The 14,676-nt window shown below is 35.5% G+C and overlaps 1 protein-coding gene across 1 annotated transcript; it reads left to right on the forward strand.

Moving 5' to 3' along the window:
- The first annotated feature begins 1,190 nt into the window (after window positions 1–1,190).
- Window positions 1,191–10,110, forward strand: LOC141395091 (cytochrome P450 6d3-like). Its single transcript, XM_073970513.1, has 5 exons — window positions 1,191–1,819; window positions 1,886–2,047; window positions 2,114–2,562; window positions 2,631–2,879; window positions 9,874–10,110. Exons 1-5 carry the CDS (start codon window positions 1,290–1,292, stop codon window positions 10,035–10,037), a joined length of 1,554 nt encoding a protein of 517 aa, XP_073826614.1. The 5' UTR covers window positions 1,191–1,289; the 3' UTR covers window positions 10,038–10,110.
- The last annotated feature ends 4,566 nt before the right edge of the window (window positions 10,111–14,676 follow it).

A 14,676-nucleotide genomic window follows, 5' to 3' on the forward strand; every position in this document is an offset into this window, starting at 1 on the left:
AAGCAATCGATTTAGTCCATACTTTGCACATCGTGAAGTTTCTAGTAGACTTAGATGAGGTTCCAATATAGATTCAATCGGTAAACTCCTTCGGGTACCTCCCGCACAAAATTTGGGAAAAGTCCAGTTTAGGATCTGCTCTCGAATCTCTGTGATTTTTGTTGTAGCAACTTCATCAGGGGCAAGTCCATACCTCCTGAGAAAATAGCCTGAAATGTACAAAAAAACCCCTATGACACCCCGTGTGTAGTGGTTGGAGCGCAAGATAACTCTCGAACGGACCTGCCGATTCGGTCCAAAATTTAGATTTCGCAATATTGTGTCCAAACTTAGTTTAATTTCGATCGAGATAACCCATATCGGTCCACTTTTTCAGGTACCTCCACCACAAAAGTTCAAACAAAAGTGGCCGATTTGGTCCATACTTTGCACATCGTGAAATTGCTACCAGACTTAGATGAGGTTCTAATATAGACTCAATCGGTAAACTCCTTCGGGTACCTCCCACACAAAATTTGGGAAAAGTTCAGTTTAGGACCTGCACTAATGAAAAAGTTTCATTGCATTAACGAAAAAGTTCCATTACATCAATGAAGAAGTTTCATTGCAGCAATGAAGGATTTTCATTGCATTAATTAACAAATTCGATAATTTTACTTCAATGAAACTTTTTTCATTATTCAATGAAACTTTACGTTGGTTCAAAATCAATGAAAATCAAATCAATTTCATTGCGTAGCTTTTTATTTCAGTGTGGTATATGTCGGTCCATTCCTTTGATTACCTCCTCCGCAAAACTTTTGAACTTTAATCCTTATCAACATTTTTGTCGGCTCATACGCCCCGAATTTTGAAACCCTCTAAATACATACGTTCTTTGGAAAAAAAAGTGTTTCAATTTACACAGGCTGAGGGTATATCTCTGTCGGCAAAGCCGACTGATACTTTTTTACTTGTTTATAAAAATTTTATAATAATTTTGGTTTTGCAATAATTAAGTTGATTAACTGTACATAAATATTAGTTACTGGTGTTCAATACTTCTCAAACTCTAAACGCCAGATAAAATAATTTCACAATTACAAGGGTTATGGAGTTATACGGCAAACGTATATTTAGATGTGTTATCTTATCAATGTGTTATCTTCAACACACCGGGGGTTTGAAATAAGAAATGGTCAATAAAAACATTTTTTGCTAAACATTTGAAAGATAGTTATTGTATAGCTGAGGAAGGCAGAAGTGCAAAATCGCAACAAAAATAAACAAATTTAGATAATTAATTAATTATGATTTTGTATTTGTTTATATTACTGTTAACATTTCTCTATATAAGCGTTAAACGCCACTATAATCAATGGGAACGTCAAGGTTTGCCGGCTGCCGAATCAATTATACCATTTGGCTCGCTTAAGGCGTTATTTCGTAAAGAACGATCTATGGGCTTGGCTGTTACAGATATTTATGAACGATTCTCGGAAAAGGTTGTTGGTATTATGCTGGCCTTTAAACCGGCTCTTCTCATAAGAGATGCGGAACTGGCCCGACAAATGTTAACAAAAGATTTTGATAGTTTTCATGATCGTGGAGTGTATGTGGATGAAAATAGAGATCCCTTATCGGCAAATTTATTTAGCCTTAAAGGTCATTCATGGCGTAATATGAGAGCGAAATTATCGCCATCATTTTCAAGTGGCAAATTAAAGGCAATGTTTGAAACCGTCGATGATGTGGCTAATAAAATGATTGATTATGTGTTGCGACAATTTGAGGGTGAGGGCCAAAAGGTTACACTAAGTATTAAAGAAGTGACCACCAAGTAAGTATTTCGGAAAAAAATTAAACATTAAAATCTCTACTACTACAATTATGTTTCCGGTTGCAGCTATGCCATCGACATAATCGCTTCGGTTATGTTTGGTTTGGATATCAACAGCTTTACCAATCCCAGCAATGAATTTCGCCAGATCAGTGACAGACTTTTTAAAACAAATCAAACGCATATTCTTCATCGCATACGAAACGTCATGAATTTTATGTGTCCATCGTAAGATCCCTTTTGGAAATTTTTTCTAACAACCGATCATATTTTGTTTTTAATTTTACGTTTCAGCATTGCCAAATTTCTAGCCCTGTTTGGTACCCTAGACCCGATTACAGCTGATTTGAGAGAAATCGTAAAACGTACCATTGAATATCGTGAGAAACATGGTGTGGTACGTAAAGATCTGCTGCAGCTATTATTGCAGATAAGAAACGCTGGTGAAATAAGCGAAGATGACAATACCAACTCATGGCACATTGAAAATGTGGCTGAAAATCAAAAATCAATGTCTATTGATACTATTACCGCCAATTTAATGCTTTTCTATATAGCCGGTTCGGAAACAACTTCATCAACCATAGCCTATACCCTCTACGAATTGTCAATGTATCCGGAAATATTGCAACGAGTTCAAACTGAAGTTTTGGAATGTTTGGCAAAGCACAATCTGACACCAAGGGACAATTTATCCTATGACTTGTTACAGGATCTACCCTATTTAGATTTGTGTATTATGGGTAAGAGAGAAATACGGTTTACGGTTACCAAATTAGAATATGAATAAGAATGTTGCTCTTTCTTCTAGAAACCACTCGCAAATATCCTGGTTTACCTATTTGGAATCGGGAATGTACAAAAGATTATTACCTATCAGATAATAATTTTGTCATTAAGAAAGGTACTTCCATTATTATACCCATTATGGGTGTGGGAAGAGATGCCAAATATTTCCCCCAACCCATGGATTATAAACCTGAACGTTATGCTGAGGAGAAGGATAAAAATAATATGGTTGCCTTTATGTCATTCGGAGATGGACCTAGGTTTTGCATAGGTAAGTTCAATTATTATCTGTTCCCACAACAAAGGAGACTTATCGCATATAAATGAGTGCACGCCGATACATATTGGCTCAATGATATGGGATCTACTGTTTATCGCCGAATCTGAACGGTGTGTCTTACGACACTACTTTCTACGGGAGTTTTTCGTGGCTGAAATACTTAGGAAATTTAAATCAACACTTCAGTGGAGATTTCTCACCGTGATGTTCTGGCTAGGGATTGAACCGCAAATCTTCTGAGTGCAAGGTGGATTTGCTTACCACTGCACACCACAATTACTATTTGCAGTATTTAAAATATTTTGTTTGGATAAGAGAAAAGAGTTCAAAGACCTAGCTGCATCTAAGCGCAAATTATTGACGTTTGCGTGGCAGGAACCGGAAGACCTGGACCTAAATATTTTTTATACCCTCAGCATTTATGCTAACGACGGTATATACACTTTCATTTGGGCTAAATGTGTCTCATCGAAATAATGGTTTTAGACCCCAAGTATGTTTGGACGAAATCTGTTTCAGACAATTTGGAATTGATTTACCCATGTCCGTCCGTCTGTCTGTCTGGCTGGCTGGAACGCACAATAACTCTCGAACGGATTCGGTCCAAAATTTTGCTTTCGTAATATTTTGTCCAAACTTAGTTTAAGTTCCTTCGCATACCTCCCCCACAAAAGTTCGAAAATATTCGGAAATTTTGTGCGCACGATAACTCTTGATCCATATTTGATCCATACTTTGCACATCATTAAATTTCTACCGGACTTAGATGAGGTTCCAATATGGGATCAATCGGTCCTCTTCTTCTACTTCCCACACAAAATTTCGGAATATTTCAGTTTAGGATCACCTCTCGAATCGTTTTCATTTCATATTGTAACAATATGTATTCACTGCCCCCAATACAATGCTACTAGCTTCATCAGGGGCAAGTCCATGCTTCCTGAGAAAATAGCCTGAAAGGTGCAAAGAAAACCCCATGACACCATGTGTAGTGTTTGGACCACAGATATCTCTCGAACGGATGTGCCGATTCGGTCCAAAATTTGGCCTTCGTAAAATTTTGTCCAAACTTGATTTAAGTTCAATGATAAGCAATATCGGTCCGCTCCTTCAGGCACCTTCCCCACAAAAGTTCAAAATTTTCCGGAAAAAATGTGCGCACGATAATTCTTGAATGGAGTGATCGATTTGGTCCATACTTTACACATCCTAATATGTCTACCAGATATAGATACGGTTTGAATATAAACTATATTTGTCCATTCCTGCGGGTACCTCCCACACAAAATTTCGAATAAATTCACTTTAAGGCCCGCTCCCGAATCACTTTGCTTTCAGTTGAAGCAACCTGCATACGCTGCACAGTGGAGGATTCCCAATTTGAATTTCGAACGAAGCAGACCTGTTTTTTAAATATTTAAAACAATTGAAAACAATTTTCTTTGGGATTTTTTGAAAAATTTTTTTCAAATCTAAAATGGATTTGAATTCCTTAGGCAAAGACGCTCGCGATCCTGCCGAGAACATACCCTCTGATAAGGTTGGCCAGAAAACGAAATCAATTCTGGATGATGGTTTAGGGCAGTCTATCCCTAAAGCTCCCACCTCAAGATGCGATGACAAAAATCCTGGTAATTTGGTAATAAATGTTGAAAAGTTGCCTTCAATTGAAATAAGCAATTTGTTGGTTGAGCCTACTAAAAACGCAACAGAGATTGTCACATCCACCAAAATTAATGATTTAAATGTTCAAGCAGAACAGTCCGATGTCGATATAAGCCGTGGTGACGGCCAAGCTGTAATTAGTGACCGTTTTCGGAAAAGAAAATTGAAATCCGAAGAACTTATTAAATTGGAGGCAGTTGTATGTGAAATGCAAAAAGATTTGCCGGCATTGAAAGAAGAAAATAGATCTTTGAAGAAGACTTTAGATGAAACTACTCAAAAGTTAACGCAGGCCATTGGGCGAGAAGGAGCTTTCTATCGTACAATAGAAAATCTGCAGAAGCAACTCTCTGTACAGAAGGGCGGAAAACCTCAAAATACTCCTGAAGAATTTTTGGAAACCAAAATTCCCTTCCATGTAGAAGTTGTTGGGGTTATTAGTATATCGGAAAGGAAATGTGCTCTTAGAGTGTCAAGGCAATCTGACATTTTCAGCCTATATAAACTCAAGAATATCGTAGATATTGACATTAACATTACTAAGGATAAAGAACGTGTGGTCACACAATGCTTTAATTGCCAGCGTTTTGGGCATGCTAAATCTAATTACACTATGCCTCCCCGTTGCGTCAAGTGTGGTAAAGGTCATGGACCCAATGAGTGGACCCAATGACTTTCATTGAGAAAACTGATTCCGGTTCAGGTAAAGTTATGAAAACACCGGAAAAGCCGTGTTTCTGTGTTAACTGTAACACTATTGGACACCCGGCGTCCGCCCGCGACTGCCCTCGTCGTTTAGCTATATAGCACGCAAAACCAGAGAAAAGGACGAGGCTAGGGCCAAGGCTGAGGCCCGTTCCCAGCGTCACCAGGTCTACCATTTGTTGGAGGTAGCAATGCGGTTGCAGCTCTGGACTTCGAATCAGACCACAGAGCTCAGGAGGTAGTCCTCGACATGGGTGGCTTTAGAGAGAGGGAAACAAATGCCTTCCTTAATTTCGATAAAATCAATTTAGTTCGATTTCAGGGCAAAATAAGGCAGGAACTCTCAGAAATTTGTCTGCCAGTGGACAGAAATTTTTCTCTTGAAGAGATAGACTCATCTGTTATTAATTTTGAATTAGTATTTAGAAATGCTATCGACTCCTCAGTTCCAAAGCAAAGAATTAAAAACATGACCCTAGGTGAGCTTCCCCCAAGCGTTATCGGATGTATTGGAGAACGTAGGCGAATCTGCCGGGCTATGCGCAGAACCAATGATCCCTTGCGAGTTAACACTATTAAAGCGGATGTAAGGAATCTCGATCACATTATAAGTGATTCGATTTCGCATTTTTGAACATAAACGTTTCCAAAACTTCTTGGAGGGTATAAGAGTAGATAAAAGAACCTTCGCTAAGGTCAAGGCTGCAGCAGGAGTTTCCTCCAAGGACCCAGTTGGTGAGTTAATAGACTCGGAAGGTATACACATTGTTGAAGACACTGCTAAAGCTCTAGCTGATCAATTGCAGAACGCCTTTGAGTCGGCTGATGGAGCGATTGACCATTCTTTCCACGGTTTTGTTTGCAGGGCTGTGGAGGGAATGGATGATCGGTCTCCCTTGGAAACGTTCTCAAGCTCCTTTACGGCTGACGGTTTGGCAGTTGATATCGATAGATAGAATGAAGCCGGATTTGTTCTACCCAACTGCGTAAGCGAGGCTCTTGCAACCAGACGCGCCCAAAAGTCTAGTGGTTTACACAGGATACCAGACATAGCATTGAAAAGGCGGGATCAGCATTATTTGGTTTCCTTACTATTTTATTCAACCATTCACTGAACCTAGGGTACTTCCCAAAAGCCTGAAAGAAAGCTATGGTCCTACCCATTCTGAAGAAAGGCTCACCATCTATTGATTGTGGTACCTATCGTGCCATTTCAATGCTTTCAGCTTTTGGGAAGCTCTACGAGTCTACAAACGAATCCTAAAGGACTGCCAGTTTGGTTTCAGACCGGGTCACTCGACGTCCCATGCCCTTACGGTATTTTCCTCTTTTGTGATCAAGGGATTAGATCGGAGATTTGGGACTATAGCTGTTGGGCTTTACTTCGCCAAGGCCTTTGACTCAGTGCGGCATGACAGGATCTTATCTAAGCAGATGCAATTTGGTTTTGATGCCCAGACTTGCAGATTAGTGCCTAGCTTTCTCAAGGGCAGAAGCTTTAAAGTTAAGGTAGGAGACTGTCTCTCCACTGAAAGACCTGTTCGAGCTGGAGTTCCCCAGGGCTCTCTTCTGGGTCCAATACTTTACAATATTTTTGTGAGTGACATACCTGAACCTCCCCAAAGAGGGCTGCTACTCATGTATGCTGACGATGTGATACTGGCGATGTCTGGCCCAAGAGCAAAGACTGTGGCTTCTCGCCTCAACGTTTGGCTTGTGGACTTACATAGATATTTTCCTAGGTGGGGCCTCAAGCTGAACGTGGACAAAAATGTTCAGCCATCGTGTTCAGAGGCAAACCGAAGGTCGTTTTTCTGAATTTTAGGTCTTTCTACCCGATTCTAAAAGTTGGTGGTGAGGTTATCCAGCTCAAAGATAAAATCAAGGGGTAGTTTTCTGCGAAAAATTTGAGTTTATAAGACACGTAGATTTTATCCTTGAATGAGCCAAACGAGTTTATTTTGCCTAGCAAGGTGTACTTTCTAATGCAATAAAACTCTTGATCTGCAAACAGGTGATCAGACCATTTGTCTCCTATGCTTTTCCAGTCTGGTTTCTTATCTCTTCCTGTCAAATGGAAAGGCTTAGGAGATGGGAAAGATCGATACTGAATTACTGCTTGGGTCTAAAACCAACAATTCAACGGGATGGATCGTATAAAAGTCCGTCATGTGGGGCAACTTATGATGGTGCGAATATTGAACGAATCGACAAATTTCTTATGAGAGGAGCCTTGAATTTTGTGGACAGATCACAAAACCATGATAATGATCTGGTTGAGGATTCCTTATATTGTCCGTATGACGCAGAGGCTCTACGTACCAAAAAACATCTCCCACCTGGGTCTCTATTAAAATTGCAAGATCAAGGGCTATTATATGATGATGATAAACTGTTATTTTACCACAGAAAGTATAACACAATGAATATTGAAAACACTGTATATATCACTACACAGTAAACATTATATTTCTAGTTTAAGTCCCTTAGTTTTAATACTTCGTCTTTAGTTTTGATTGTAAACAGAACGCGCCCTTTTTATATTGATTTTTTTGGGCCTTTAATAATATGATATTTTAGTTTGTATCCTTTTAAGACGTTGCTCGCAGTAAATCTGCAGTTTAAGAAATGATGTAAAAGTAGATAGCGTATAGGCGTATGTTTATTTATTTGTTTATTAGCAGTAAGTCATGCTGTTAAATTGCAGATTTTTTATCAATAAAAATGGCCATAGCCAAAATGTTAAAATGCTGCACAGTGGATCCACTTGTATGGAGAAAGTGTCAAAAAATATTTAGAGTGTAAATATCAAGCCAAAGCGCCGGTTACAGCTTTGTGCTGATGCGAAGAGTGTTTTAAGAGACCACGAGCGTAACATTCTCCCCCTTTCCCTGTGGAGGGGGTATACGGTAAGAATTGTTTTATGCTGTTAATACAAAATGACATGAACAAAGGTCCCGATTATATTATGATGCAAAAATAGGCTTGGGGAAACAAAACAATATCCAAAACAACATAAAATCCAACCAATTTAGCGGATTAGAAAAATCAACATTTTTGTCTGAAAATTGGTAAAATTTTTAATATAGATCTTATAGCGTTCTCCCTGGAAGGCACTTACCGCCAACGTAAGACAAATTTGGAGTAAGATTTATTCATCTTGCCACTGATGCCAATTATGTTAACGTACGTGGTCAGATAACAGAATTATACGCTAGTATATCCATAGAAACCCTATTCTAGGGCAGCTTTAGTCAAAGACCCACCATTTATAGTCTGGCACTAGATGGCAGCTTATTTTAATACTGAATAATCTTAAACCCATGACCTACTTTGGAAAATTATTCCCGAGGTGGGCATCATGACTAAAACCTTAGGTAAAATTTATGTATATGATCGAATTGGCATTACAAAATACACTAAGAAAATATGCACCTAACCAGAATTCCACAACACGCTAAAACACTATTTTTTAATGAAAATTAAGCTACTACATTCTCCTTCAAACTTCACTATAATATTTTGCTATACGCATTAGTTTCGCGATATTTTGAATATATTTACTTGCACTTAAATAATAGGTTGTACTCACAACAAATATATTAGTCAAATGTTCCGGCTTTTGAAGCTATTCTTAAGATCGCGTTCGAATGAAACAAAAACTAATATATTTTTAAAATAGTCCTTGTCATAGCTGTCAGAGTTGCCAGATGTTGTACCAAAATTTTAACATCAATTTTTTTATTTTTGGACAATGGGTGGATCCACTGTGCGCTGCCTCCTTTACGATGGCAAGCGTTTTTTCAGAGGCAAGTCCATATTTCTTGAGAAAATAGCCTGAAAGGTGCCAAAACCCCTTATGACACCATGTGTAGTGGTTGGAGTGCAAGATAACTCTCGAACGGATCAACCGACTTGGTCCAAAATTTGGCCTTTGTCATATTTTTGTCCAAACTTAGTTTCAGTTCGAAGATGGGCAATATCGGTATTTCTCCCAACATTTAAAAAATTTCACTAAAATGGAATACACGATGTCTCTTGAACGGGCAACCAATTTGGTCCATTTGATCTCCTAATATTTTGACCAAATTTAGTTAAACATCTAAAATAGTACATATCGGTCCTCTCCTTAGGGTACCTCCCCCACAATAGTGTAACATTTATGTCTAAGTGCAGTTTAGGGTCTGTTCGAAGATCCTTGGGAAATGTATACCGATGCTGTTCGTTGTGGTCCCGTTTACAGCGACAATATGTTTTCAGTGGACAAGTCCATGCTTCCTGGCATACTGATCCAAAAGTTATACTATGACCCACTAAAGTGACTAGTGGGCGCTATATCAATCGAAAAGATATGAACCCCAAAATAAGATCAACTTCCATAATGGACTATGTCAGTCTATTCCTTCAAGTACCTCCTCAGCAACATTTTGAACTTTTATCCTAATCCACATTTTTGTCGGCAAGTCCAATTTTCACAGAAAAGCCACAAAATTCTGTACGTGGATGAAAGTTTCGATTCATATAGGCTGAGGGTATATCTCTGTCGGCAAAGCCGACTGATACTTTTTTTACTTGTTATTTGTTAATTATATATTTTTTTCTTTTCTCATTTTAGCTAAGCGAATGGGTGTAATAAACGTAAAGGCGGCCTTGGTAAAAATCTTAGCAAATTTCAATATTGAAACACAACCACGAAAAGAAGTTGAATTTAAATTTCACTCTACGCCGGTATTAATGCCAAAGGATGACTTACAAATAACAATATCGAAAAGATGTTAAAAACTTCCAAGGTGATAAAATGTAAAATAAAATGTCATGTACATAAATACATACATATATTGCCATTTTAAAATGTTTTATGTGAAAATTAATATATAGGCATTGGAGTAATAAGGGAATAAGTGCAATCTGTATTGTTTGCCTCATCCTTATATCGTTTTAGCGAAAACCATCAAAATCTATCATTGACTAATGTGGTATATAATCATTTTGAACATCGGCAATTTGATCTATGCTATCAGCTGTTCAGCAGCTCAGCTGTCTCCTTAAAACTATTTCCAGACATTGCTTAATACATACTTATATCGCCAACAATTTTGTGTATTAAAATACAGTCTTCATTTATGTGAATAATCTTGATTGAAATTTTTTTTTTAAATTAAAAAATATCTCCTAAAAGTTATACTTCACTTAATCCACATTTGTTCGTAACAATCGACAACAAAAGGCAATGGATTTAATTCATTCCGCAGAGCTCATTTCATTCATGTACGAAGAAGCATTTGCCTTGATTGACTACTGCCTGGTTGATTTACACTCCAAAGAGCCATGGTAAGCGTGAACTTATTTTCATTATCGACAAAATTGGAGAAGTAATGCAAAATGCAAGCCTGCCGGCTGGCTGTTGTTAAATGAATGCCATGCATCAACGACATCATCATTCTCATACTCAGCTCTGCTGCCATCATTAAACTCCCAAAATGAGTTAAAATTGCAGTAAAAGATGGCTTAAGGTCGGTCTTTCATTTCGTTGCATGGGAATTGTGTTTTTAATTAAAAATAACCCTTTTTGATTAATTGCCCTCCCTCCCCAACAACAACAGCAACAACCAACATGACTTGACTTGTAATAAAGTGTTGACAATTAAGAATATTATTGAAAAACATCAGACCATGATCTACAAAAAAAAAAAGCAGAAACATAAAACACAGAATACAATGCAGATATACCCAATTATAGGGGCTGCTTTCTTTTCCTATAAGCGATGATTACGCACACAGACGCATATTTTATAGATCTCTTTTTATTCGCAATTAAACGGATATTTAACGAGTGATGTGCCCCGTTGTTGTTGTTGGCGTAGCATGAAATGATAACGATTGGCCTTAAGCAAGTGAATGTGTCAGCGGAATACAATAAACTTTTTTAATTATTTTTTGCTTTTTTATATAAAAAAGTTTTTTTTTCGAAAAGTTTATAGTGAATGGATTTTATTGAAAATGTGTAAAGTACCAAATATTAAGAAAATAATTGATTATAGTTAAGATAAAAGTTATTAATGAGCATTTATAATTCGACATAAAAATACATATTGACGACAAATTGTTAATTATGAAACGATAAAAATGCAGAATATTTGTTGGATTTTTAAGAATATTTTTTCAACAACTTTGGATAGGCGTGGATTTTTTAAGAATATTTTTTCAACAACTTTGGATAGGAGTGGATTTTTTAGGAATATCTTTTCAACAACTTTGGATAGGCGTGGATTTTTTAAGAATATTTTTTTCAACAACTTTAGATAGGTGTGGATTTTTTTAACAACTTTGGATAGGCGTGGATTTTTTAAGAATATTTTTTTCAACAACTTTAGATAGGTGTGAATTTTCTTAACAACTTTGGATAGGCGTGGATTTTTTAAGAATATTTTTTTCAACAACTTTAGATAGCTGTGGATTTTTTTAACAACTTTGGATAGGCGTGGATTTTTTAAGAATATTTTTTCAACAACTTTGAAGATGCGTGGTTTTTTAAGAATATTTTTTCAACAACTTTGAAGAGGCGTGGAATTTTGAAGAATATTTTTTCAAACACTTTGAATAAGCGTGGATTTTTTAAGAATATTTTTTCAACAACTTTGGATAGGCGTGGATTTTTTAAGAATATTTTTTCAACAATTTTGGATAGGCGTGGATTTTTTAAGAATATTTTTTCAACAACTTTGGACAGGCGTGGATTTTTTAAGAATATTTTTTCAACAACTTTGGATAGGCGTGAATTTTTTAAGAATATTTTTTCAACAACTTTGGATAGGCGTGGATTTTTTAAGAATATTTTTTCAACAATTTTGGATAGGCGTGGATTTTTTAAGAATATTTTTTCAACAACTTTGGATAGGCGTGGATTTTTTAAGAATATTTTTTCAACAACTTTGGATAGGCGTGGATTTTTTAAGAATATTTTTTCAACAATTTTGGATAGGCGTGGATTTTTTAAGAATATTTTTTCAACAACTTTGGATAGGCGTGGATTTTTTAAGAATATTTTTTCAACAACTTTGGATAGGCGTGGATTTTTTAAGAATATTTTTTCAACAATTTTGGATAGGCGTGGATTTTTTAAGAATATTTTTTCAGCAACTTTGGATAGGCGTGGATTTTTTAAGAATATTTTTTCAACAACTTTGGATAGGCGTGAATTTTTTAAGAATATTTTTTCAACAACTTTGGATAGGCGTGGATTTTTTAAGAATATTTTTTCAACAATTTTGGATAGGCGTGGATTTTTTAAGAATATTTTTTCAACAACTTTGGATAGGCGTGGATTTTTTAAGAATATTTTTTCAACAACTTTGGATAGGCGTGAATTTTTTAAGAATATTTTTTCAACAACTTTGGATAGGCGTGGATTTTTTAAGAATATTTTTTCAACAATTTTGGATAGGCGTGGATTTTTTAAGAATATTTTTTCAACAACTTTGGATAGGCGTGGATTTTTTAAGAATATTTTTTCAACAACTTTGGATAGGCGTGGATTTTTTAAGAATATTTTTTCAACAACTTTGGATAGGCGTGGATTTTTTAAGAATATTTTTTCAACAACTTTGGATAGGCGTGGATTTTTTAAGAATATTTTTTCAACAACTTTGGATAGGCGTGGATTTTTTAAGAATATTTTTTCAACAACTTTGGATAGGCGTGGATTTTTTAAGAATATTTTTTCAACAACTTTGGATAGGCGTGGATTTTTTAAGAATATTTTTTCAACAATTTTGGATAGGCGTGGATTTTTTAAGAATATTTTTTCAACAACTTTGGATAGGCGTGGATTTTTTAAGAATATTTTTTCAACAACTTTGGATAGGCGTGGATTTTTTAAGAATATTTTTTCAACAACTTTGTATAGGCGTGGATTTTTTAAGAATATTTTTCAACAACTTTTGATAGGCGTGGATTTATAAAGAATATTTTTCAACAACTTTGGATAGGCGTGGATTTTTTAAGAATATTTTTTCAACAACTTTGGATAGGCGTGGATTTTTTAAGAATATTTTTTCAACAACTTTGGATAGGCGTGGATTTTTTAAGAATATTTTTTCAACAACTTTGGATAGGCGTGGATTTTTTAAGAATATTTTTTCAACAACTTTGGATAGGCGTGGATTTTTTAAGAATATTTTTTCAACAACTTTGGATAGGCGTGGATTTTTTAAGAATATTTTTTCAACAACTTTGGATAGGCGTGGATTTTTTAAGAATATTTTTTCAACAACTTTGGATAGGCGTGGATTTTTTAAGAATATTTTTTCAACAACTTTGGATAGGCGTGGATTTTTTAAGAATAATCTTTCACAAAATTTGGATAGGCGTGGATTTTTTAAGAATATTTTTTCAACAACTTTGGATAGGCGTGGATTTTTTAAGAATATTTTTTCAACAACTTTGGATAGGAGTGGATTTTTTAAGAATATTTTTTCAACAACTTTGGATATGCGTGGATTTTTTAAGAATATTTTTTCAACAACTTTGGATAGGCGTGGATTTTTTAAGAATATTTTTTCAACAACTTTGGATAGGCGTGGATTTTTTAAGAATATTTTTTCAACAACTTTGGATAGGCGTGGATTTTTTAAGAATATTTTTTCAACAACTTTGGATAGGCGTGGATTTTTTAAGAATATTTTTTCAACAACTTTGGATAGGCGTGGATTTTTTAAGAATATTTTTTCAACAACTTTGGATAGGCGTGGATTTTTTAAGAATATTTTTTCAACAACTTTGGATAGGCGTGGATTTTTTAAGAATATTTTTTCAACAACTTTGGATAGGCGTGGATTTTTTAAGAATATTTTTTCAACAACTTTGGATAGGCGTGGATTTTTTAAGAATATTTTTTCAACAACTTTGGATAGGCGTGGATTTTTTAAGAATATTTTTTCAACAACTTTGGATAGGCGTGGATTTTTTAAGAATATTTTTTCAACAACTTTGGATAGGCGTGGATTTTTTAAGAATATTTTTTCAACAACTTTGGATAGGCGTGGATTTTTTAAGAATATTTTTTCAACAACTTTGGATAGGCGTGGATTTTTTAAGAATATTTTTTCAACAACTTTGGATAGGCGTGGATTTTTTAAGAATATTTTTTCAACAACTTTGGATAGGCGTGGATTTTTTAAGAATATTTTTTCAACAACTTTGGATAGGCGTGGATTTTTTAAGAATATTTTTTCAACAACTTTGGATAGGCGTGGATTTTTTAAGAATATTTTTTCAACAACTTTGGATAGGAGTGGATTTTTTAAGAATATTTTTTCAACAACTTTGGATAGGCGTGGATTTTTTAAGAATATTTTTTCAACAACTTTGGATAGGCGTGGATTTTTTAAGAATATTTTTTCAACAACTTTGGATAGGC

This window comes from Musca autumnalis, unplaced genomic scaffold (genome assembly GCF_047663935.1).
Source record: "Musca autumnalis isolate F117 unplaced genomic scaffold, ASM4766393v1 scaffold_2, whole genome shotgun sequence".
Taxonomy (NCBI): Eukaryota; Metazoa; Arthropoda; class Insecta; order Diptera; family Muscidae; genus Musca; species Musca autumnalis.

Bases quoted from the DNA above. Each gene is read 5' to 3' on its own strand.
- LOC141395091 (XM_073970513.1), top strand. From the start codon at position 1,290: ATGATTTTGTATTTGTTTATATTACTGTTAACATTTCTCTATATAAGC. The intron at 1,820-1,885 runs GTAAGTATTTCG...TTCCGGTTGCAG, and splicing joins ATTAAAGAAGTGACCACCAA to CTATGCCATCGACATAATCG. The intron at 2,563-2,630 runs GTAAGAGAGAAA...TCTTTCTTCTAG, and splicing joins TTTAGATTTGTGTATTATGG to AAACCACTCGCAAATATCCT.